The 25,147-nt window shown below is 38.5% G+C and overlaps 1 protein-coding gene across 1 annotated transcript in view; it reads right to left on the bottom strand.

Annotated features, from left to right (window-relative positions):
- pkaap (A-kinase anchoring protein pkaap) overlaps positions 1 to 25,147 on the bottom strand; it is a 217,149-nt gene that overhangs the window by 85,340 nt on the left and 106,662 nt on the right. The window contains exon 7 of the mRNA XM_067139711.2: positions 15,978 to 16,086. Coding sequence (XP_066995812.2) covers positions 15,978 to 16,086 — 109 coding nt within the window. The remainder of the gene's footprint in view (positions 1 to 15,977; positions 16,087 to 25,147) is intronic.

The raw sequence follows: 25,147 nt of genomic DNA on the forward strand, positions 1-25,147 counted from the left end.
TTTCCTCTGTCATTCTCTTCATGTGTCCATACCATCTAAGTCTAGATGCCTCTATCCTATTCTGTAGTGGCTCTTCTTTAACTATATCTTCAACCTTCTCATTTCTCATCTCATCCCATCTTGTCACTCCTATCCTGCTTCACAGAAATTTCATTTCACTTTCCTATTATAGTGTTATACGTGTTATAGTTAGGGTTTTCGACAGATTGAAAAGCTTTAAAGTTACATTTACTTTCTGTAGTAAAAATAAATTAAAGAAGGGAGCCTCCGTGACTCAGGCGGCAATGCGCCGGCCTCTCACCGCTGGGTTCCGTGGCTCAAATCCCGGTCACTCCATGTGAGATTTGTGCTGGACAAAGCAGAGGCATATTTCATTCCAGCAACACTCTCCTATATCATTTCATTTGTCATTCATTAATCATTGCCCCAGAGGAGTGCGACAGGCTTCGGCAGCCAGCCCAATTCCTCTCCTTGCCGCTAGATGGGGACTTCATTCATTCCATTCCTGACCCGGTCAAATGACTGGAAACAGGCTGTAGATTTTCATTTTTTTCATTTTCATTTTCACTTTAAGAAAAAAGACGAGAACATATTGCATCGCCCTATGATGCCCCCGTACTCTTGTGTTTTTAATTTTTATTTCACATGGCATTGGCAGCCATGTTTATCTGAAAAATCACATTTGCAAGTTTAACAAAAACACATGATTCGGTGAAAGGTTTAGACATGGAGACTCTTCCGTATACTGTGTTTGGTAATACTGATTTGCAGCAAATCACACTCTGCTCTTCATTGCTTTTACACTTAAATATCTTGTTATTTTATTTGACACAGAAAGAGCCTTGCACCGTTCAACATCAGCATCGCTTTGTAACACTGTGCAAGCAACTAATTACTATACCAGAGGTGATAGAACAAGAATTCAACACATATGCAGGGAATGCGTTCAGCGAAGATGTTACACTCACGGTCAAATGTAAACAAATGTCACAATCTTTTTTTTCTTTTCACAAAATATCTAAATAGCGAGTCTCCAACATACGTACTGTACAAAATTTAAGTTTTTCATATTCGTCTGGTAGTTGACAGGCCCCGGAGGTCTCCGTTTTTACAGACAGGCATCGTTTGTAGCTTGTTGTGCTATCTCTTGGCTACAATTTCAACTACTTTCAATCACGTAATGGAGTAAAGGGATCGTAGATTTTAGTGTCAACTTAATTTTTTAATTATACGGTCTTTGTAGGCATGGAAACTTTGTATATACACGGATGTTCTTATGCACCGATAATCACCGTACAAGATGGCGCACCCATGGCAACGTGCCCTATGTGATGACAAAAGTATTTCAACATTTATATGCAGATTCATTGTCTGATTATGCCACATGGGTGATGAGCCCTGAGAATTCTCGTAGTTTCTCAGCTGACGATAGGCAACAGCGAACAGTAGGTGCCGGGCTACAAGAATTCTAGCTTTTATGCACCTCCCATTTCCTTTATTACTGATGAAATTATGGGCAAGATTAGGAGTTCCAAATGGTGTAGTCATGGCATATAAATTATCGCTGCATCTTTCTTTCTTTAAACCTTCATCTATTTAACAAAATTATGTATGATATGTAGAGCTATTCCCTGGAGTTTTGGTGCGGATGTCAACATGGCGCGGCATATTCAGTTGCCGACGGCTACCGATAATTGTGATTATGTATCGACCGTTATAATAGGTACTGAGTGACAGTGAACTAGATATTTCTAATGATTAATGGCTAACACTAAACAGGGAGTAACTGTAAAGAGAAAACCTTGTATGCTTGAATCTTGAATACTGTAAGTACACGAAAGGCACAAACAGGGCATTCATACTACACAGTGCTTAGAAAGAATATTAAATGGAGTCACAGACAGTATTGCTTTGAAAGGTATCACACTGTACACAGTATTGCTTTGAAAGGTATCACACTGTACACTACTAAGCAACAAAGTAAGTACATGTTCCAACTTTGAGGTCGATATCTTGAATAATTTTAGAGTTACAGTACTTTGAGTGCAGCAGTGTAATTTCTTTCTTGGCGGCTTGAACTATCCAATCTACATGGGGTAGCAGCCTCCGTTCGGGGCCCGTCGTCTATGTGTTAAAAACAGCACTTTGAATTACACTGATTTTCTAGGCTTGGGAACAGAGGAAACTAAGTAAAAAATTGATGACAATACTTCTCAGCTCTTGTGAGATTAATATACATGTGGAATCTTTTTTTTTTTTTTTTCTCCCCCCCTTACCATTCTGACTACAGCGAGACCATTCTCCAGAAGAGTTGAAACCAGTCCCGTATCCTTTACTTTTAACAATTTGCTTTATGTCGCATGGACACAGATAGGTTTTATGGCAACGATGGGATAGGAAAGGGCTAGGATTGGGAAGGAATCGGCCGTGGCCTTAATTAAGGTACAGCATTTGCCAGGTGTAAAAATGGGAAACCACAGAAAACCATCTTCAGGGCTGCCAACAGTGGGGCTCGAACCCACTATCTCCCAGATGCAAGCTCAGAGCTGCACGCTCTTAACCACATGGGCAACTCGCCCGGTAGTTCCATATCCATGAAGTAGTTATCATAGGTGATGTTTCTATTAGACCTCTTGTATGGTTCAGTACGAGTCCCTACAATACAGCATCCTGGACAAAGAGGAGCCCCTTCGCCATTTTCTTTACCAATATAGAACAAACCATTAAGATAGCACATTTTAGATTCACAGGTCCAGAAAATTTTCTAAGGTACTTGTCAGGCTTAGACCGTGCGCATTTTTGGAAAGGATACTTCCCTCTGAAGTAAACGAGTTGCCCATCAATTCTGATATCAGCTCCTGGTAGAGGGAAAATTATTCCAGATCATACTTCAGAAGAGTTAAAACCAGTTCCATATCTTTTATTATAATTATTTTTTTTAAACAATTTGCTTAATGTCGCACCGACACAGATAGGTCTTATGACGATGATGGGTTAGGAAAGGGCTAGGAATGGGAAGGAATCAGCCGTGGCATTAATGAACTCGCTAGAGAAAACGAAGTGATAGATGGTATAAGTGATCATGAAGCTGTCGTTTAAGCAATGAATTTCATCAATGGCCCATACTGATGGATATGACATTTTCTTAATGAAAGTTTTATTGACCACCAAATGGATATATTTTTTACTAGGACTACTTTCGGCCAATGTAAACAGCCATCTTCTGCTATCCATAGCAAGATAGTTTAAAAGAAGAACATACCGTCATTAAAATTGAATGCCTTAGTACAAATGTCAAGTAGAACTGAATCTTTAAAAGCTATGACTACAAACATCGTTGCAAAAACACACATATGAACACAATTAAAATATTCAGTATGGTCCATATACAAGGATTCTTTTATCTTGATGAACACTTGTTAATTAAAAATGACAATTTATCATTGTCTCTCGATGTTCATTAAAAAAAGTTGTGAACATGCATATAAGAAGGTGAGCTTGAATAATGAGTTTCAACTATATAATCTACTGATAACACTTAAAAATATGCGCTGTGTGCTGTACATGTGATTGAAGTACTTGGATCAATCTTCCTTCTAAAAATACAATGTTGCCATATTAGACCAAGGGATTTCCTGATGTTTAAGAAATTATCAAGTTCGTATATCCCTCAAAGTTCCAGTACTACACCTTGTGCAGCTGTTAGTGTTGTGTCAAGAGCTCAACACTGTGATAATTTTAATACGGCAGTTTTGGTGTTCACAAGGAGCGTATTATAACATCTTTCCCTTCTTATATGCTTGTTCACAACTTGCATTAAAAAACGCAGGCTAAGATTCTACGGGCATATTAAAAAAAATGCATCCAGACAGACTTGCCTAAGAAATAGTCTAATTCTATGAAAACAGGAGTAAAGCTAAAACAGACACAGTGAAACAGATTGGCAAAATCAAAACAGGCAGGAATTACACCAGCAGATGTCCAAAACAGTGTAATCTTCAGATCCAAAATTCACAAATGGCAAGTTGACCAAGAGGAAAGACCAAAGAAGAAGGCTGGACCAACCTGGTCTGAAGACAGAAAGGAAGCCCATAGTAAAAGAATGACAGAAATATGAGCTCAAAGGAAGGCCTCTAAGTACTTTGCATAGTCTTAATTGACTCTCCCTCCCTCCCTCTCTCTCTCTCTCTCTCTCTCTCTCTCTCTCTCTCTCTCTCTCTCTCTCTCTCTCTCTCTCTCTCTCTCTCTCTCTCTCTCTCTCTCTCTCTCTCTCTCTCTCTCTGTGTGTGTGTGTGTGTGTGTGTGTGTGTGTGTGTGTGTGTGTGTGTGTGTGTGTGTGTGTGTGTGTGTGTGTGTGTGAAACCTTGTTAGTACGTTTCTGCAGGGAATGATGTAAAAAAATTGTGTTAAGCGAGAAAACGTACTATCGAATATCCCATTAAAAACTATCCAACAGGGAGATGGTATCGCTTTACACATTAGTACATATTACATTGTGTGTGTAGTGTTTCAGGAGATAAAGGGGAGCACTAAAAAGTGTGAAAAAATCGAGAGAACAAATATCAATAATTCTCTACTGGAGCCTGTTAAAGTAACAAGAGATTATTAAAAGATATGAAAAACATGGAAGAACATATGCCATTCTTTTGCCCTTGGATTCATAGAAGTAGCTACAGTACCTACATATTATAGCAGATCACTTTCTTCCTAAAATAATTGTAAATTGTCAGTTGAAGCCTTAGGTTTCTGACCAGTGGGTAATTAAACACTGTTTTTTGGTCACTTTGTTCGAGCATGAATTTCTCGCGAGGTTATACTCGCCATATGCGATTAAACGCCTTCGGCCGCCAACTTGAACACGAAACTTCGGCAGTACTCGGCATTGGTTCGGACAGACTGGTCTGTGAACTGTCAAACTAGCAGTTCATATTTTTGTATGAATGGTACACCGCTTTACCATTGCCTGCATCTTTACATAACGTTTTAATGGGACAGGCCTACAGTATATGCAAGCCTTATTACTTAATGGCACCCACAAATTACCTGTCAAAGATCTGCTATTGCTGCACTATGGACTTATTATTATCTTCAGTCATACCACAATGATTTAAATCATCTTATCACAAGAACAGTTATTGGCATTACCTTCAATTTATTGTGATGAGTGGTAAAAAGGAGTGAAGTGACTATTTGTCGCGTGACAGCCTACTTACGGACTAATAGGATAATCGTGAGAAATTCAGTAGCGCAGTACATATGGTATCTGTCATGTGACAGCCTAGCTATGGATAAGAAAAGGATTGTAAAACCACTCGCTAATGAAGGAAAAATAAAAATCCTTCAAGAAGTAGACAGGAATCTACATCTTAAGCATGTAGAGTTGGCGAGAATATTAAAACAGTACCTTCTACTTTGAACACTATTGTGGGCAACCGAGGCAAAATTGAAAATGCATACAAGCAAAATAGAAATGGAAAAAGAAAATGAGTATGCAAAGGAAAGTTTCCGAAGTTGGAAAGAGTGATTCTGAATAAATTTTTAACTTCTGATTGGAATGCAAAATAGGCTACAAGCACAATCAGGCGCACTAGGTTATTCAACAATCTCACTGACAACAAAGAACACAGAACAAAAAATAAACCACTTTTCCCTTTGAGAAAATCAAATGATCATAGACATGTCTCTCAGTTATGACCATCCACCAACGACAGCACGGTTGCTAGAGTTACACTTCCGTTACACATTTTGTGGCAGTAACTTCCGTGATGCATAATTTTGGATGACTCCCAGCCATAAGCCTAGATAAAATCATATTGCTTGGTGATTTTAATGCCAGAGTGGGAAAGGACCATGAAGTATGGAATGGTGTCATTGGCACGGAGGGAGTTGGCAGTGAAAACGCCAATGGTATTAGACTCCTCTCAAAATGTGCTGAGCATGGGTTGATAATCACCAACACCATCTTTCGCCAAAGGGATCGCTTCAAAACATCATGGCAGCATCATAGATCGAAACACTGGCACCTCATTGACTATGTAATCGTCCGCAAGCAAGATCTACGCGATGTTCTCATTACCAAAGCAATGACGGGAGCTGATGACTGTTGGACAGATCACCGACTTATTAGATCAGTGATGCATTTGTCACTGTCCACCCAGAGGAGGAAACAACAGAAGAGCTTCAGACATACTTTCGACACCGAGAAGTTTGGCAATACAGAAATTACTTCAAGATACAGAGAGCTCCTTCATCGGACTTTGCCGAAGGAATATCAACCTGATGTAACGCAACACTAGGAGAGTCTGAAGACCACTATTCAAGATGCTTGCAAAGAAACAGTAGGATATAAGACCAGAAAACATCAGGACTGGTTTGATGAAAATGATGAAGAAATTGAAGCACTGATCTCAGAGAAGAGAAAAGCCTTGCAAGCATGGCGAAGGGACATGAACTCCCACTCTAAGAAACAGGCTGCAAGTATTGCCAAAGCAAATGCCCAAAGAAAAACCCGTGAGCTCAAGAATGCATGGTGGACAGCAAAGGCAAAAGCGTTGGAATATCTAGCAGATAAAGATTCACGACAGTTCTTCCAAGCGACAAAAGCAGTTTATGGTCCCACCACCTTTGGGAGGAATCCTCTTTGGTCCAGCGATAAGAGTACACTTTTAAAAGATCAGTACTCCATCATGAATAGGTGGAAAGAGCATTTTGAAGACCTCTTGAACCAGGATTCGATTAATGATGAACAGGTGTATGATATATTAAAACAAGCTCCCATCAATGAAGAACTTGGCTCCCCACCAACACTAGATGAAGTTAAGCATGCTGTCAATCAAGCAAAGCGTCACAAAGCCTCTGGTCCTGATGGTATACCAGTGGAAGGTCTCAAAGAAGGAGGTGAGGAACTAATAAGACACATACATGAACTGATTGTCAAAATTTGGAGCACAGAAGAAATGCCTCCTGATTTCAGAGACAGTCTGGTAGTTCCCATATTTAAGAAAGGGGATCGAACAAACTGCAATAACTATCAGGGAATATCCTTACTGTCATGCCTGGGAAAGCTTATTGCTCGAATCTTGGCAAATCGTATGGTACCCCTGGTGGAGAAAATACTTCCAGAGAGTCAGTGTGGCTTCAGGCCTTCAAGAGGAACCACAGATATGATATTCACAGCTCGTCAACTCCAGGAAAAATGTAGAGAACAAAATAGACCTCTTTATATTATCTTTATTGATCTTACTAAGGCATTTCACTCTGTAAACCGAGAAGCTTTGTGGAAAATTTTAGTTCTATATGGCTTTCCGCACAAATTTATTGCCATCTTGAAATTGCTCTAGACTGATATGATGGCAGCTGTCACTGGCAACGGCTCTATTGGAGAGCCATTCCATATCAATACTGGTGTTAAGCAAGGCTGTGTGATAGCCCCCACTTTGTTTTCCTTGTATGTTGCCGCTGTCATGGAACTTGTCAGAGATGATCTCCCTCCAGGAATTCATATAACTTACAGGATGGATGGTAAACTTTTTAATTTGAGCCGTTTAAAGGCAGGAACTTTGACATCGTCTGCAGCATTAGTTGAGTTACAGTACGCTGATGATAACGCTGTTGTAGCTCAGACACAAGAAGAGCTTGTGATAATCCTGAATGCTTTTTCTGCTGCGTACAACAAGATCGGACTCAAACTGAATACCAGCAAAAGACAGATCCTATACCAACCAGCCCCTGGGGAAGGTCAAAGAGATATCAATGTCACAATTGATGGAGTGAGCCTTCTACAGATCTGAATCCTGGACATGCTACAGTCGACACCTTAAAAAGCTGGAACAGTATCATCAACGCTGCTTGAGGAGAATATTGCAAATAACTTGGCAAGACAGGCGCACAAATATCAGCGTTCTTGAAGAGGCACACACCACCAGTATAGAATTCATGGTTTTAAGACGCCAGCTACGTTGGACAGGGCACGTAGTTCGCATGCCCAACAATCGCATTGCCCAACAATCGCATTCCCAAATAAGTGTTTTACTCGGAGCTATCAGTAGGTAAACGCTGTGTAGGCGGTCAGAGGAAGCGATTTAAAGATGTAATCAAGGCTAACTTGAAGAGATGTAACATTAATGTTGATAACTGGGAGAACTTAGCCCTTGACCGTTCATCCTGGAGATCGCTAGTCGATTACGGCACACTGTCTTTTGAAGAAAACCACCGACGTACAGCGAATGACACGAGGCAACGTAGGAAAGAAAAAGAAGTGCTGAGGAGACACAGAAATAACATTACTGCTCTACCTGGGACTACCTGTCATCACTGTGGCAAATTGTGTAACTCCCACATTGGACTGTATAGTCCACCTCTGAACACATAGATGAAGAGGCATCCTGCCTAGAAGACAAACCTACTCGATTACGAGTGTTCGCTATCATCATGTCAACAGGACAGCTTTAAAAAATAAAAACACATGAAAACATAATTCAATGCGCCCCTTGAAGGCGCAATATACTCGGTGTTCGAGAATTCAAGGTCATTCAAGGTCATTTCCTTTTATCGCGCAACTTTCTCCAACCAACCCGTGGCGAGGGCTCTTATCTCTGTTGGAAATCACGTTCCGTACAAAAGGGATGACAAAGAACATTTTCAGGTCTGGGGAATATATGATCGTACTAAGCGGTAAAGGCAAAAAATCGTGATGTGTTAAGTGAGATATTTTTTATACAGATTTAATACGATGGGATCGGGACTTAAAATTTACGACGTGCTAACCGGGAAAAAGTATTAATGAGGAACATACTAACAAGGTTATATATATATATATATATATATATAATAATTTTGATAATGAAATGAACCGTGCATCATTTACGATCCTCACAATAATATTACAAATTTGACGTGATTAAATCACAATGAAACGTCATTGTATTGAATAGGTGGACCTTGAAAGAATTTAATTTTGTTGTAATCCCACTTCAATACGGAACCAATGAAGTTCCTAACTATAAGTGAAACGACCTACCAGGCAAAGAGAAAGGCCTATCAATATATGGGCCTAAAAATCAAAGTTGCCAAATTAGGCAAAGATATCAATTTCCTGAAGCAATGTATTACACATGATTTAACACCCAATTTTTTGAAAGGAACAATTAAAAAACATCGTTACGCACCACATTTGATCAAAACTCAACAAAAAACGAACAAGATTTGGCTGAAAAACGAAATTTGTTTTTTACATAAGAAAAAATCCTTAAATAACAAATTGTATGAAACTCACCTTGAAGCAGCTCATCTGCTCTCTATAGCACAATGGAACATATTTCAAAGTCAAATTGACAATAAATTGTTTGATATTCTTTAGCAAAAACAACTTACTTTAGATAGAAAATTAAACATTTTAAAAAAGAAGAAACAAACGTTTTCACTTGCAAATCAACCTAAAGAAATCAATTTGACAAAAAATATAATTGAGAAATTTCATCCCCCTGTAGTTAACCTTTCCAATGTAAATTTTAATAAAGAAGAAATCGCCATTTTATCAAAAGGCCCTAACCAAAACTGGCCTAACATGAATAAAATAAACATAATGACTAACATGATTATAGAATCAGAAGCTACAATAAACAAAATGCCTTTGGAGAAACAAGACGAAATTAGATTCGAAATAAAAAGAAAACTAGATAAGATAGGCACAGCTGAAAACGTAAGTAGGAAAACTATTTCCATTAACTCTAATGACGACAAATTTACCTCTGAACACAAACAAATCACAGAACTTAAAAGTAAAATAAAACATAATGACTTAATAATTACAAAGGCAGATAAAGGTAAAGCTACTGTCTTAATGAATAAAACTGATTATGTATCCAAAACTAAAGAATTTTTCAACAACAACACATTTAAAATAATCAAGAAAGATCCTACCCAAAAAATCCAGCGGCAACTAAAGCAAACTTTAAAGAACTAAACATTTCTTTTTACAGACCATGAAAAATCTAAACTGATAACCATGAATCCAGGCCTTCCTACAGTTAAAGCCCTTCCGAAAATTCACAAACCTAATATTCCTATCCGACCCATTATCAACTACAGACCCAGTCCACTCTACAAAGCATCCCAATTCATTCAAAATTTTCTAACAAAAAATTATCACTTTCTCTCCAACAAATCCATTAAAAACACTACTGAACTGATTGAGAAATTAAAGGTATTAAACCTACAACCTAACCACTCCCTCCACTCCTTTGACATAGAAAATATGTACCCGAGCATACCAATTTCTAAACTTCCAAAAATCATTGAAAATAATCTAAGTAAATATAGTTCTCTTAGCAAACTAGAAATACAAGATTTCATTCAGCTTCTAAACCTGGTCATCAACAATAATTTCTTTGTTTTTGACAAAATTATATATCAACAGAATGGACTGGCGATGGGATCACCTTCATCAGGAATTTTGGCTAATATTTATTTAGATAACTTAGAACATACAAAAATCAATAATAACAACTTTCCAAATATTCTCATGTGGGCTAGATATGTGGACGACACATTCGTCATTATGGATGAATCAATCAAGAACGCCGAATCCACTCTTCAAGACTTGAATAATATTGACCCATACATTAAATTCACACTAGAGTCAGAAACCAATAAAGCAATCAATTTTCTAGATATAACTATTATTAGAAATACATCTGGCCTGTCTTACAAAATATACAGGAAACCTACACAAACTGCTAACACTATACACAAAGATTCCATACATCCCATAATGCACAAACGTGCAGCATACAATAGCATGGTATATCGAGCCTTCGCCATACCCATGGCAAAGAAAGATCTTAATAATGAACTTAATACCATAAGGGCAATTGCTAAGTTCAATGGGTACAACAGGCAGTTTATAGAACAAATAATAAACAAATATAGGTACCGGCCTAAAACCAAACTCATAAAAGAAAAAGAAAAAACTCATGTTTCAACCACCTTCACTTATAATAATGACGTCCACAAAATCACCAACCTTTTCCGAAAACACAATGTAAGAATTTTATTCAAAACTAACAATAGAACTTCCGAAATTTTACACAACTCCGCATCAATCAATACCCCCAGTATTTACTCCAAATCTGGAATATACAGACTAAAATGCAATGAATGCAGCAGCTCCTACATAGGTCAAACAGGACGCAACTTTATGATTAGATATTCGGAACACATCAACGCGATGAGACACAATAAGTTCTCCGCCATGGGTATACATATGCACGACACTAATCACAAATTTACCGACATTGAACAAGATATGGAAGTTCTTCAAACAGTAAACAAGGGACCCACAATGAATATCATTGAAAGTTGTTACATCAACTGCGACCAATATTTTAACCCCAATTATAATTTAAATGAGATTTACGAGAAACCCAATATCCTTTTTGATCTTTTAATCGATTGGCTTAAAAATACCAAACTATCGAAAAACAGTTCGATTTTCCAAGTAATCCGGAATACACACTCCCGTCAATTACCCCCACTACCCCATCCTTCCGCCCCGCCTTAGTTCCATTCCCCCGCAAGTGCTCCGCCTCCTTCCTTCCCCTCGCCTTCCCCTAGCCTCCTTTACCGTTGCTCACACACTTCATCCGGCTCCGCCTGTGTAACAACACGTTCACATGCTGCTCGAGGTGAGTCAATCATCATTTAAAGATTCTAATGTTTCTAGTAACTTCCATACATTGCTTTCAACATCTAACTTAGCTATTTTCTCCTTCAGGTTCAAATTGAAGTGGGAATTCATCTCTAAATACATCACGATCTTACATGATCAAAGTAAACTTCCCTGGAACCACCTAATATCTAAAGGAACAAATCTCATTCACATAGACAGCATACAACTGTAAAAATTCACTTATCCCGGATGCACACAGACTGAATTATGTAACGAACAGCCGGAATTTTCAGAATTTTATATCACACCAATTGTATCATAATTTTATCGTATTTCATGTATCACCACATTAATTGTATGTTATTTTATAATGTGTTAAAATGTGTTGCAGATGTTTTAGGAATATATATCTTGTTTTAATTTGTACTCAAGGCTGATGATGGCACATAGATGCCGAAACTAGTACCATTTGACTATTTGACATGCGATTAAATCACAATAAAATGTCATTGTATTGAATAGGTGGACCTTGAAAGAATTTAATTTTGTTGTAATCCCACTTCAATACGGAACCAATGAAGTTCATAACTATAAGTGAGTCACAATAATATTCCATTAAATAAGCACTGAATTTACATGTTTGTGCTTCACATTGTTTTGCATGTGTAGTTGGAAAATGTGCTTTACTGTGGATGATGTTGAGGTCATTTATGACATTTAATTAGTGTCTGCGATTTGGAGTCTAATGATACGTGTTATAACAATGTAATGTGGTAAAGCTGATGCTTGGGTCCTTTGATGCAGAATATTTTATAGAGATTCAAGGAAGTTTCATCTTTCTTCACACACAATTTAATGGAGCATTTTTGCAAAGTAAGGGGTTTATTTTTGCAGGCACTCCAAATTAACTGAGCCATGATGCAATAATGTGATGATGTCTTCTTATGTGAATTTAACTATCTCACAAATTATCGTACTTTTGTAGCTTATGTTAGTGTTCTTTCTTGATTATTCTCGAGGGAGATGTTTAATGAGATTTATGTTCCTCATGTTAGGGTCATATTTTGACGTGTTAAGGTTCTAGAAAACTAACCACATTTTCTTGCCATCACAATTCTCTACGTCAGACATTAACTAAGGAAATTATATTGCCTAAATCACATAGATTATCTAACCAAGTAATTCATGACATTTCACAATTTGTGATGTGTAAATAAATATGTTATGATGTGGGACTTGTAAATATTTTATAAATATTTTCTTGGATACTCTTCCCATGTGCTTAGTGGCAGTTTGGTGTCCGGCTCCATGGCTAAATGGTTAGTGTGCTGGCCTTAGGTCACAGGGGTCCAGGGTTCGATTCCTGGCAGGAAACCATCATTGGTTAATTTCGCTGGCACGGGAGCTGGGCGTACGTGTCGTCTATGGGCATCGAATCAAAAGACCAGCACCTGGCGAGCAGAACATGTCCTCGGACATTCCCAGCACTAAATGCTATACGCCATTTCATTTCAGTGGTAGTTTGGTGATGTGTATAGTTATTAGACTGAGTTATAGCATTGGATTTCAGCCACGTCTTCTCTTTCAGCATTTGTGTGTATGACATTTATCAGATTTCTGTGTAATGTTGTTTTGCTATTATTCTGTGTTTTGTCAGGATTGTTAATATTTTCGGTGTTGATTATTTTGAATCCGTCCTAATGGTGAGAGCAATAACATCTTATTTTAATTGAGTCTTGAAGTTTAGACATCAATAACAATTTTCTTGTTGAACAAGTTAGATCATTCAGTCAATTTAAATTTAAAGCAACAGGAAGTGCACAAATAATTATACAAAATAAAACTCAAAGTGATTGATATATATTAAGTTTCAACAAGTTTTATGTTTATTTGCTCACTTAAATAGAAATGATTTCAGTTTCAACTAAAATAAAATGTAATTTCTTCAAAGATTTTGAACCAGAACTCTTCACAAATTTAACCTCCAGCATTTTCCAATGAAATATGTTACAAATTAATCAAAGACTGAGGGAGTTAACTGTGGAACATTTGTAAGATTTGATAAGAATTTTTATTTATAAAACCCTCATTTGTTCGCCATAAGTTATGTAGAGTCAGAAATTAAGTTTAACATAGCGGTCATATGCATAATAATAGATCGTCAGGATGCATGATGTTCAATAAATGGGTACATTTTAAATTTAACTGCACCCTTATTTATCTTTGATCCAAGTCGTGTTGTTTCTTGGATCTATATGATTTTAATTAACCTAATTCAACTCCTCACTGAGCACCCTTGAGGTGTCTAAATGTTCTATCACTGTAGTCTAGGCATAATGGATAGCGTATGTATGTATGTATGTGACAAATATGCATTGGTACAACATTAATGGAATCACAATGTTTACAAGTTTCAATACTCTGAAGACAGGAAGAATAATAATGTTATTTGCTTTACGTCCCACTAACTACTTTTTAAGGTCTTCGGAGACGCCGAGGTGCCGGAATTTAGTCCCGCAGGAGTTCTTTTACGTGCCAGAAGACAGGAAGAAACAGAATCCAAATCTTCCCAGGTCAATGTTGCATTGTGCAAAAATAAAGAAGAATAACTTTTTGGGGGGCAAAGAGACATTCATTGTATTTACTTTTCCCAATTATTCAGCTGCTGATTAGCATTATGACCAGGCAGATAATAGTATTATTGCGTATTTGTCTTCACTTTGGGGTGTCTCAAAATTGTATGTTACAATATTTCAGTTCAGTGAGTTGTTCTTTGGGAAACCTTCCCTGCTTACAGTTCACCTTTCCTATTGTCTATGTTCTGTGATTGACAGTCGTGAGTAGTGAGCAGCTTTATGGGTGCTGGTTGGTTATTTTCTCACCTTCCTGATCAAACTCTCAGGGCCCAGAAGCACGAGCTACTATTCTCGTAAACATTTTACATAAATGGCTGAAACATCTTGTGGTTGAAGGAACACTTAAGGTTGCTGAAGATGATTGGAATCTACTATATCAGTGTATAGGTATAGGCTTCCTACTTGCGAGACTGATTGACATTTCATGCACCATATTTATTCGCTTCATAGACGCCACTGCGTAACGGATGCACCCGAATATTTCCCTTAAAATTTTGGGAAAAAATTCTCCACTTAATGGATGCATTTAATTTCAACACAAATTGTCTTAGTAATTTTTTTAAATGTCGCACTGACATAGGTCTTACGGCGACGATGGGATAGGAAAGGCTTAGGAATGGGAAGGAAGCAGCCATGGCCTTAACTAAGGTACAAATATAGCATTAGCCTGGCATGGAAATGGGAACCACGGAAAACCATCTTCAGGGCTTCCGACATTATCTCACTATCTCACGGATAGTAATATTTTAAATCTTACACTGAAGGGACTGCAGTACACAATAATAATAATAATAATAATAATAATAATAATAATGGCCTCAGCTACCGCGTGCAGACATTTCAATTCGACAACAACTGGCTTGTCTGCTCGTCAATTTCGACGTTCTGTTTTACTCTAGGCCCATTAGATGGCAGACAGTAGACCAAAACTCTCTTGGGCGTCTATGGCTGAGATTTAATGAATTTTGTTGGGCAAACACCAAATGTATCACCAGAGATCTTTTTACATGCCGACATCGTACAACATGGAGTGTCGAATGGATTTTTTCCGCCCTTCAAAAATCCAAGTACCTCTGCCGGGTTTGAACCTGCTATTTTGGGATCTGGAGGCCGACACTCCCCACTGATTCACAAAGGCAGCTTGTACGCAATGAAACTAGCAAACAGATATCAACAGCTGCAGCCTCGGTTGTGCTGACCACAAAATATGCTTTCTGCCAAGAAAAGCAATTATTTCCACACCACGTGTGTAAAAGAGACAGTGTGCAGTTTTAGAGTGGTGATGACGAGGAATGAAAGCGTAGACATGTTGAAATTGTCTGGTTCCTTGTCTGAATGGTCAGCACATGGGTCTTTGGATCAGAGGGCCTTGGGTTCGATTCCCAGCCGCATAGGGAATTTTATCTGATACAGTTAATTCTCTGCTTCAGGGACTGGATGCTTGTGTTTGTTTCACTACAAGATATGCCACTCTACCAACCACCACAATAACACACAACAGTAAATACAACCCTCCACATTAGACTGGCATCAGAAAAGGCATCTGGCCATAAAACTGAGCTGCACACATACAATGCACTGACTCCAGGTAACTTGTAATAGGCCACCAGGAGGAAGAACAAGAAGATTAATAATGCAATACTAAATGAAAATATTATAGTGTCAAAACATACCTGATTTTCGTTTTCTTGGGACCAAGCCAGCACTAGACTGCATTGTATTTATTAGTTCTGACAGATACCTGAAGTACAGCTGTGATGTCAGGAAGGATGGAAGATAATTCTGTTCAACAACAAATATTCATTATTTTCCACAGTAATTTGAGTGAATTTTTAACAAATTATTTAAACAAATCTTATAATAAATAGCCAACATTTTACATGTATAAATTTAAGTAAAAATGTCAGTAATTTAAATTTCTTTTTATGGATACTTAATACCACATGCTTGAAAGCTGCAGTCCTAAGCGAATCAAGTGAAACACAATAATATACACAATTTATCCTTTTTTGCACTTAATCACATACCTTTAATATTTGCTGATAGCTAATATGTTGTCCCTTTTTAAGTATCTTTACATGATTTAGCATAGATTCAACAAGTTTCAGCACATATTTTTAAATACATCATTAAACCACACTAACCAGAGACTACCATGCATATTTTTAAAAGCAGTCAATTCTGGGAGTCTCCTTCTGCAAATAGCTGAGAATTTCTCTACTGGATTAATGTCAGGGGAGTTTGCTGGTCACTGTAAAACGTGACCATTGTTCTCACTGAAGAATTTCTTCACTTTCTTTGAAGTATGACAAGGAATCAAATCTTACTGAAAAATTCAGTCACCATCTGAAAACAACTTGTGCAGCTCCCCAACAACTTTCCCTTCCAGTATTTGGATGTATTAGTCAGACTTCACCACCCCATCGACTGGTACTAAGGTTCCCGGCCTTTCACGCGTGGAACACCCCCAAAATATCACCTTCACAGGGTGTTTTACGGTATTTTGAAAATGTGCTGAAGTCATTGGCGTATTCTTTGCACGGCGCACATATTGAACCCACTGCCCCTGCACTTCAAGGTGATTCTCATCAAGAAAATCAACTTTTTCCTAGTGTTCTATTGTCCAATATTCATGACAATGTGCCCACAAGAGTCATTTCTTGCACATTTCTCCTGTTAGAAGGTGTTTCTTTAGACATTTATGGACTTTCCTTCCAGCTGCCATAAGTCTACAACGAACATTAGAAACTTGCAGATTCACTCCTTTCCTCCAATTCGTGAGCCAATTCCACAGCAGTGAGCCTGGGGGTTTGATCTGATTCTTCTGAGAAAACTTTCATCATTTGCAATAATTTTCTGTTTTTCCACCATAGTTTCCATCTTTCCTCAGTGAAAGTGAGCCAGTCTGCCTGTGCATATGGATAATATTTGTAACGCTTACACTGACACCCAATTTAGCAGCCAACTCTCTTTGTGTCAGTGAAGAATTCTGAGATAATGCTACAACTGCACTAAGCTTTCTGGAAGTCATATCCAATAAAGATAAACGTATAACTAACCACACAAAGAAATGCTCAAAAGTTACACATATCAAAATAAATACACTTTTAGCCTAAAATAATCATCACACAGATTAATTACCAATTAATAACAGTGCAAAGAATGCATAGAGCATGCAGGAGCTGAGAATAAGTAATGTGTAGCCAAACATTGGGAAAATTATGATTAATTTATTAGTTTAACATTAATTTAGGAAATATTTGAAAATGAAAACATTTATTAACAGATTATACCTGAAAAAGATACCATTAATTCCTCCAGTACAATCTATTGATCAATATTTCCTTTTTCAAGTATTTTCTAGATTTATGTTAGATTAGATTCAACAGACTAAAGAACCTCACTGTTATAAATTAAGTCGAAAATGAAGAAAAATGGCTTCCATAAAAACAAATTGTTCAGATTACTCAGCATGGTATTGTATTTGAAAGAGCTAAAGCATTTTCAATATTCTCCACTAACATGAGACAAACATGAAATTACAGCCATGGTTGAACACTTCTACGGTATATAGAATTAAGCTGGGTGCAGAGCAAGCTGACAAGTCTAAATCAGTCATAAAAACAGGAAGAACACTCTTTAAGAACAACGCTACTAGAACATGAGGGCTTGGAAAGTGCACAACAATTCCCTAATAGCAATTATGTGCAATTGCTTGTTAATTCATCAGTGCAAGCAATTAAAAAAAAAAATCTTACATGGAATTTAGAGAGAACTTTCTATATTTTGTCATCTGAATTCATTATCTTTTAGTCTCTGCTCTTGTCCTTTCTTGGTTCAAATCCCACTGATGGCAGCCTTGAAGATTGTTTTCTGCGGATTCCAATTTTCACACCAAACAAATGCTGGGGCTGTACTTCAATTAAGGCCACAGCCGCTTCCTTCCCTGTCCTATCCCATCGTTGCCATAAGACCTATTTGTGTTGATGCAACATAAAGCAACTTGTAATTTTCCTTTCTTCTTATCTTACACTTGAATATCTGTCAAGATGGCCCCCGATGAGTGTTGGTGATGCCCATTGGGGGCAGAGAAGAAACCGATTTACAAGAACTCTGATTGATGAGGAAAGATCCCATCTATTTGAAGATGTAGAGATTGTCCTTGTCCTTTACCGTTTTCTTTCTATTTCTCCCTCTCACCACACAGACTTGTCATTGTATTTATCTTATTATGTACCTATCTTTCTATATACGAATTTGGGTCAGTTTCACCAAACTCCGTTAATGATTTAACGCCATGTTAACTGCTTGATTGGGATAGTTAACGGAATGGCTGTTTCATCAACCTTCGTTAAAGCTAACACACTATTAAACTCTGTTAATTCAATGTAGAACTCTTGTCCCGTTAAGCTGCTTAACATCATGCTAAAATGGCTGGAAGAGATTTTGTGTTTGGTGCTCAGGTGCTCCATTTAGATTACCTTCAAAATGCTGAGACAGGAAGTTTCACGGGGAAGAAATGACATACTTGAACTAAGAAATGAAGTTATTGGAGCGGTACAGGTTATCTAAACCTGTTGTGAGGAAAGTACTCAAAGAGATACAAGAGAGGTTAGAATACCGTACAGGACAAAATTCACCCCTTTCCAATGCACTGAGATATTATGCAATGGGGTCATTCAGATTGTTACGGGAGATATCAGTGCTGAGAGAGAGAGAGAGAGAGAGAGAGAGAGAGAGAGAGAGAGAGAGAGGGGGGGGGGGGTACTTAAACTAATGTTCCATTAACTTATTCATATTTAAGAAATATTGAGTTGAAATTAAATTAAAAGGAAGAGATCATAATCACATGTAGCCTACACCATGTATAACACGGTAGGCCTAATTTAATATGACTGTGCTACTGTAGTTATTAATGTGATATTCTGCATCACAAGTCAACATCATTATGCTCTCCTTCATTGACGATTAATGCAATAATCTTCGAAGTCATCTATTTAAATGCTGGAATAAATATACCACCTCTGGTCTTGGACTGCTCCAACTTGTTCTTCGAATAATTTTTTTTGCTTCTTTGTCGTTGTACAGGTATTTCAAATGGAACCTCTTATTCTGCACAAAAGGAGTCTAGGAGAAAGGTGACAATTGAATAACATTATGCCTGCTTCTGTTCAGAAGAGTGAAATAATGTTAATGCTACACACCACTGACTTGATCGTTAACGTTAATGCCATGTTTTTAGTTAACGAGCTTGTTATAGTGTTCTGTGAAACGCAATTTCCATAATGCTACGTTAAAATCCTAACAAGGTGTTAACTAACGCTCCATTATCAGATTTTTAACAGCGATTGATGAAACGGGGCCTTAATATGTTTAAAATGAAGATACAGCACTTTCCAAACAATTTCAATACAACTGAACATTTACACTTTGTACATCTCAACTTCAGTTTGCAGTCAGCCCGTAGAATTTCAATCATCTTTTTACACGTATCAATTAAGTGCTCTGATGGTCAAAACGGGCGTAGAGCTAACCACTCTACCCCATCACATGCCGAGGTTACGAATGGTGGAAGCCTTTACCTTCCACCCTTCCAGGGGCCTTCATGGCCTGTATGGAGATGACTTTGCTTAGCTTTGATGGTCAAAACAGTGTCTGGGCATCCGGACCCCAGACAACTCGAAAAGAGGCCAGGGGAAAAAAATTCTCTCACTCTTCACCACATGATGTGCTACTGCATTCTGAGTTGGAAGTGATGTTGCCATCTTAGCTCGAAGTAAGAAGCTTCATGTTCACATACCCATGGATTCCAGAATAGACAACAGGGTCATCAGACTAACCCTTTGCCGTTCCCCTCTTATGGGCAACTGCCCAGCCAGAATTACAGTGCTTTCTGACAGGCATTTAAATCCCGATAGACGCAGCAGCATAAATACCACCCTTTAAAGAAAACAACATAGAAGTGAAACGAGGATATGTTTTTTTTTTTTTTTTTTCCTTTCCGAGAGAATTGACCATGTGGGGCGCACAGCGAACCACACTGTCTGCAGCCCTGAAGATGGTTTTCCATGGTTTCCCATTTTCACACCAGGCAGTACCTTAATTAATGCACGGCCGCTTCCTTGCCACTCCTAGCCGTTTCCTGTCCCATCGTCCCTGTAAGACTTGATCAGTGTCGGTGCAATGTAAAGCCAATTATAAAAAATTAAAAAAATTGTTCTGAACGATCGGTGCATATATATTTGTACTCACCGTAAATTTGGATCTAAATATTTCCCAAGTTTCCTAAACCATTTCAGTGTCATTGCCTGCCTTACTAACGGGCACACGCAAAAAGTCTCCTAGGAAATAATAGTCAATTTCAGGTAAAATAATCAAACCCATATAAATCAGAATACCTGTACACGCCCCTACATCATCGGTGTAATGTTTTACCAGATAGTGTCAACAGTGCCTTCCACAAATAATTTTAAAAAACTCCTGGAAGACAAGTTGTGATCTGGGTCAGCATTGTTTTTTATTATTTCCAGTTCAATAGAACAATTATCACAACTCCAGATATCACAAGTAATATTTCTCTGTACTCCCTCGCTCTTCATACAATATTTGTTCAGGATTTTCAAGATTCCTGGAATCATCATTATTACATTCAACAGAATTTTATACTGAAGCTCACTCTCTCCAATAATTTCTCAAGTATCTCCAATTTTGCATTCCTCCAAACCTTTCGACACTTCTCTGCAACATGTATATGACACAGCGAGAACTCTAACATAAAATAATCTCCAACCGCAACACAATGTTTATAAACCAGGTCTGCTTATGAAATGCACACAGGGAAGACTCAACAAGGTGCTGAGAGCTTGACCAGTCATGGGAATGCAAGGTGGTTTCACGAGACCCTTTGATATTTCTGTCAAAAGTGCTAATCAAGGACAGTGGGTGGAACATAAATAAAAGCAAGTGCAACGGAAGAAAGATAGACAAAGGAGTAGAACAGAGATGAAGATGATAAGTGTGGGCAGGAAGGGAGGAAGGAAAGAGATGGAAATAAGGCATAGAAGTTTGAAGAGATGAGAGTATAAAGAGGAAAGATTTAAGGAAGAGATGCACATCGATGACGAATATATTGTTATGAGTATAAAACTCCATCTGCTTCAATACTCTAATTTATTTCAGGATGACCTAATAAATGCATGCACACATATTTTAAACACAAGCAATTCTAACCACTTATGAATGGCCACACTAATTACAGTCTATTTACAAATATCTCTTCTGTACACACGGTACGAGGTCTAGCTTACCCATCTACCTGAGGACGCTTAAGCCTCACTTTCACTTCCCCAAGTCCAGTCAATCAACTCATACAGCGGCTGTGCGTAGACAGCTGGATTTGAACAGAGTGTCGCTGGCTACACAACACACGACGACTGTCCATTGGTTCGAACTCCAATGATAGTCCGGTACTTCACACAATCCCATGAAGTGAACAACAATCAGCAACAGCTCAAGAGTATCCAACAGCAGGATGATACTCAAGACAGCACATATTAACACACATCCAATTATCCTCACACTCACGATAACTGCTTCAATCGCTGATTCACAGTGGTCCTCAAAAAAAACACACACAGTACTCTATGGCAGGGCACAGTCTTTCGTTCTGTCGTCTCCACCTACACAACCACTAGTCTCTCCGACACTACAACAACCGCTCACTCGCAGGAGCCATGTATGTATACCTCAATGTTGGTCCTCTAGAACATTCAGGGTTCAGCTGGAGATCAAACCTTCCTGTCATATCTTCTTCCAGAAATTGCATGGAGAAACAAGATTAAGAGAACAATAGAGGAAGGGCCGTGACATGTCCTCGGGCGGGCTGGGAAGTTCCCCGAGCTGGCTTAATCATCCCCTTTCAGGCAATACCGAAGGGGCTCCGACAAGGTGGACGGTCGCTTGAGCACGTAACATCATATTACACTGTGTGAACCATTTAGTAATAAGGAGTGTATGAATTTAAAATGAACTGAAGTGAAATAGACTATCATGGGCAGGGAAGAGAACTACTACCCAAATCTTCAATAACTGGCAACAAGATATTACTTCAGTGATAGCCAACGTCCCGATTTGGAATTTTAGGTATTTCCTCCACTTCCTGTATGATCCTCAATCTATTTTATTTTATTCATTTATTTATTCATTTATCTATTTTTTTTTTTTTTTTTTTTTGTAGGTAACAGCTAGAACAACTTTGAACATGACATCAACCACATAAGTTCTGTCCTGTATTAAATAAGAGTCCACCGCAGATGAAATAAGAGGAGTTCACATAATTAACTCACATATTGGTAGATTTCACCAGCAGAACAATAACAATTCCTTTTAACAGAACAAGAATGTAACAAGATGACTTCATTTTTATAGATGTAACAATACAATATTTAGCTTTAAGACTCACAAGAAGTGGATTTTTTAAACTGTTGCAGTATATTCTGTAAAAATATTATTTTGTAATAATGCCGTGTGTATTTAGCATTAAGACTCACAAAAAGCGGAACTCTTGGAATCGCCATGCCATATTTTAAAGAACTTTCAATTTTCACAACACACCATCTCTTATACACCATATTCTTCTAATGATGTTCTACAACAGAGGTGTTCACAATGGGCATTTGATCCCACAGGCGGGCGGGCAGGCAGGCGGTGAGCGTATGCTATTCAATCACAGTGACGTTGTGGTTATGACAAAGGCAGTGAAGGGTGGGCGAAGTTCTCCCAGTCACTCTCGATCACTGCAGTGATAATGGTGTATGGCTTTTAGTGCCAGGAGTGCTCAAGGACATGTTCGGCTCACCATGTGCAGGTCTTTTGATTTGACCCCCGTAGGCGACCTGCGTGCCATGATGAGGATGAAATTATGATGAAGACGACACATACACCCAGCCCCCATACCAGCAAAATTAACCAATGATGGACAAAATTCCCGACCCTACCGGGAATCGAACCAGGGACTCCTGTAACTGAAGGCCAGAACACTAACCGTTTAGCCATGGAGCCGGACACTGCAGTGATACAAAAGTTTGATAATAATGTTATTGGCTTTACATCCCACTAACTACTTTTACAGCTTTCAGAGATGCTGAGGTGCCAGTATTTAGCCCGCAGGAGTTCTTTCACGTGCCAGTAAATCTACTGATGTGAGGCTGACGTATTTGAACAGCTTCAAATACCAATGGATTGAGTCAGGTTTGAACCTGCGAAGTTGGGGCCAGAAGGCCAACACCTCAACTGTTTGAGCCACTCAGCCGGGCAAAAGTAAATTGTCACTGGGCTTTTAGTAATTTTACACTACTAAAACTTGATCTATACCACACATTTTATGGTAGGTTAAAAAGCAAGTTGCCTTCCATGAGGGAATCATACACTGTTTACATTCAGCTGATGTTTGGACATGTCATCGTGACTAGGTCCTAGTTTTATATTTCAAATAGAACAAGCATGATTTCACACTTCTGACAATTTTCACCAGTTTGTGTGAATTCTCTGGTGATGGTGCAGACTGGGGTAATTTGGAGGAGCCAACACACTTACTGGAAGAAAAAGTCCCCATCAGCTCTTTACTCAAGTTCTTACAAAACAGCAGATGGGTGAAACCATGCTTGGATATTTGAGGTTGGTTTGTTTCAGGACGAGGAAATTAGAAGTACGTGGATATGATTACTGAAAAGTTCCAAACAATGGAGAGTAAGCAGGTTCAGGATATAGAAACAGAATGGGTGGCATGCAGGGAGGATGCCTAGAAACAGCTGTGTGTAAAGATGGGAAAAAGCAAACATCTAGGTGGAATGATGAAGGGAGAGCGCTTGTAAACGTAAAAAGAAGGGCATCAGAAATGGCTCCAAACAAGGACTGATGCAGACAAGGAATTATATGTAGAGGAAAGAAACAGGGTAAAACAAATAATTGTTGAATCCAAAATTAAGTAACCTAGAAAGGCTAGGTCAAGCAGCAGGGAAACTTTCTAGACAGCAACACACAATCTTAGAAAGGGAGGGAAAATTGACATATGCTGTTTTGGGTAAATCAGGTGAACTCATAATAAATCCCAAGGAATCAAGTGGAGGGGGAAGAAGGGGTGGAAAAATATTTCAAAAACCTTCTCATCCTGGCGGCGACGCGAACAACCAAGGTCATGGAGAGGAGGAATGATGATGATGAAATTTACTCTTGAGGAAGTAGAAAGGACAGTAGATAAATTCCATTGTCATAATGCAGCAGGAATATATGAAAATAGACCTTAAATCCTGAAGTATAGTGGGAAGACAGGGATGAAACGGCTTCATATAAAAATAAGATTAGCATGGGGGTTTAGTAAGGTACCTTCTGATCGGACAAAAGCAGTCATTACCGGGCGAGTTGGCCGTGCGCGTAGAGGCGCGCGGCTGTGAGCTTGCATCCGGGAGATAGTAGGTTCGAATCCCACTATCGGCAGCCCTGAAGATGGTTTTCCGTGGTTTCCCATTTTCACACCAGGCAAATGCTGGGGCTGTACCTTAATTAAGGCCACGGCCGCTTCCTTCCAACTCCTAGGCCTTTCCTATCCCATCGTCGCCATAAGACCTATCTGTGTCGGTGCGACGTAAAGCCCCTAGCAAAAAAAAAAAAAAAGCAGTCATTGTACCTATCTATAAGCAAGAGAACAGGCGGGATTGCAACAACTATCGAGGTACATCATCGATCAGTATACCAAGCAACATATTCACTGACATAACTTCAATCACTACTGATCTGCATTTAGGGCAGCTGACCAGGTGGCAGATTTCCTATCTGTTGATTTCCT

This window comes from Anabrus simplex, chromosome 2 (genome assembly GCF_040414725.1).
Source record: "Anabrus simplex isolate iqAnaSimp1 chromosome 2, ASM4041472v1, whole genome shotgun sequence".
NCBI lineage: Eukaryota > Metazoa > Arthropoda > Insecta > Orthoptera > Tettigoniidae > Anabrus > Anabrus simplex.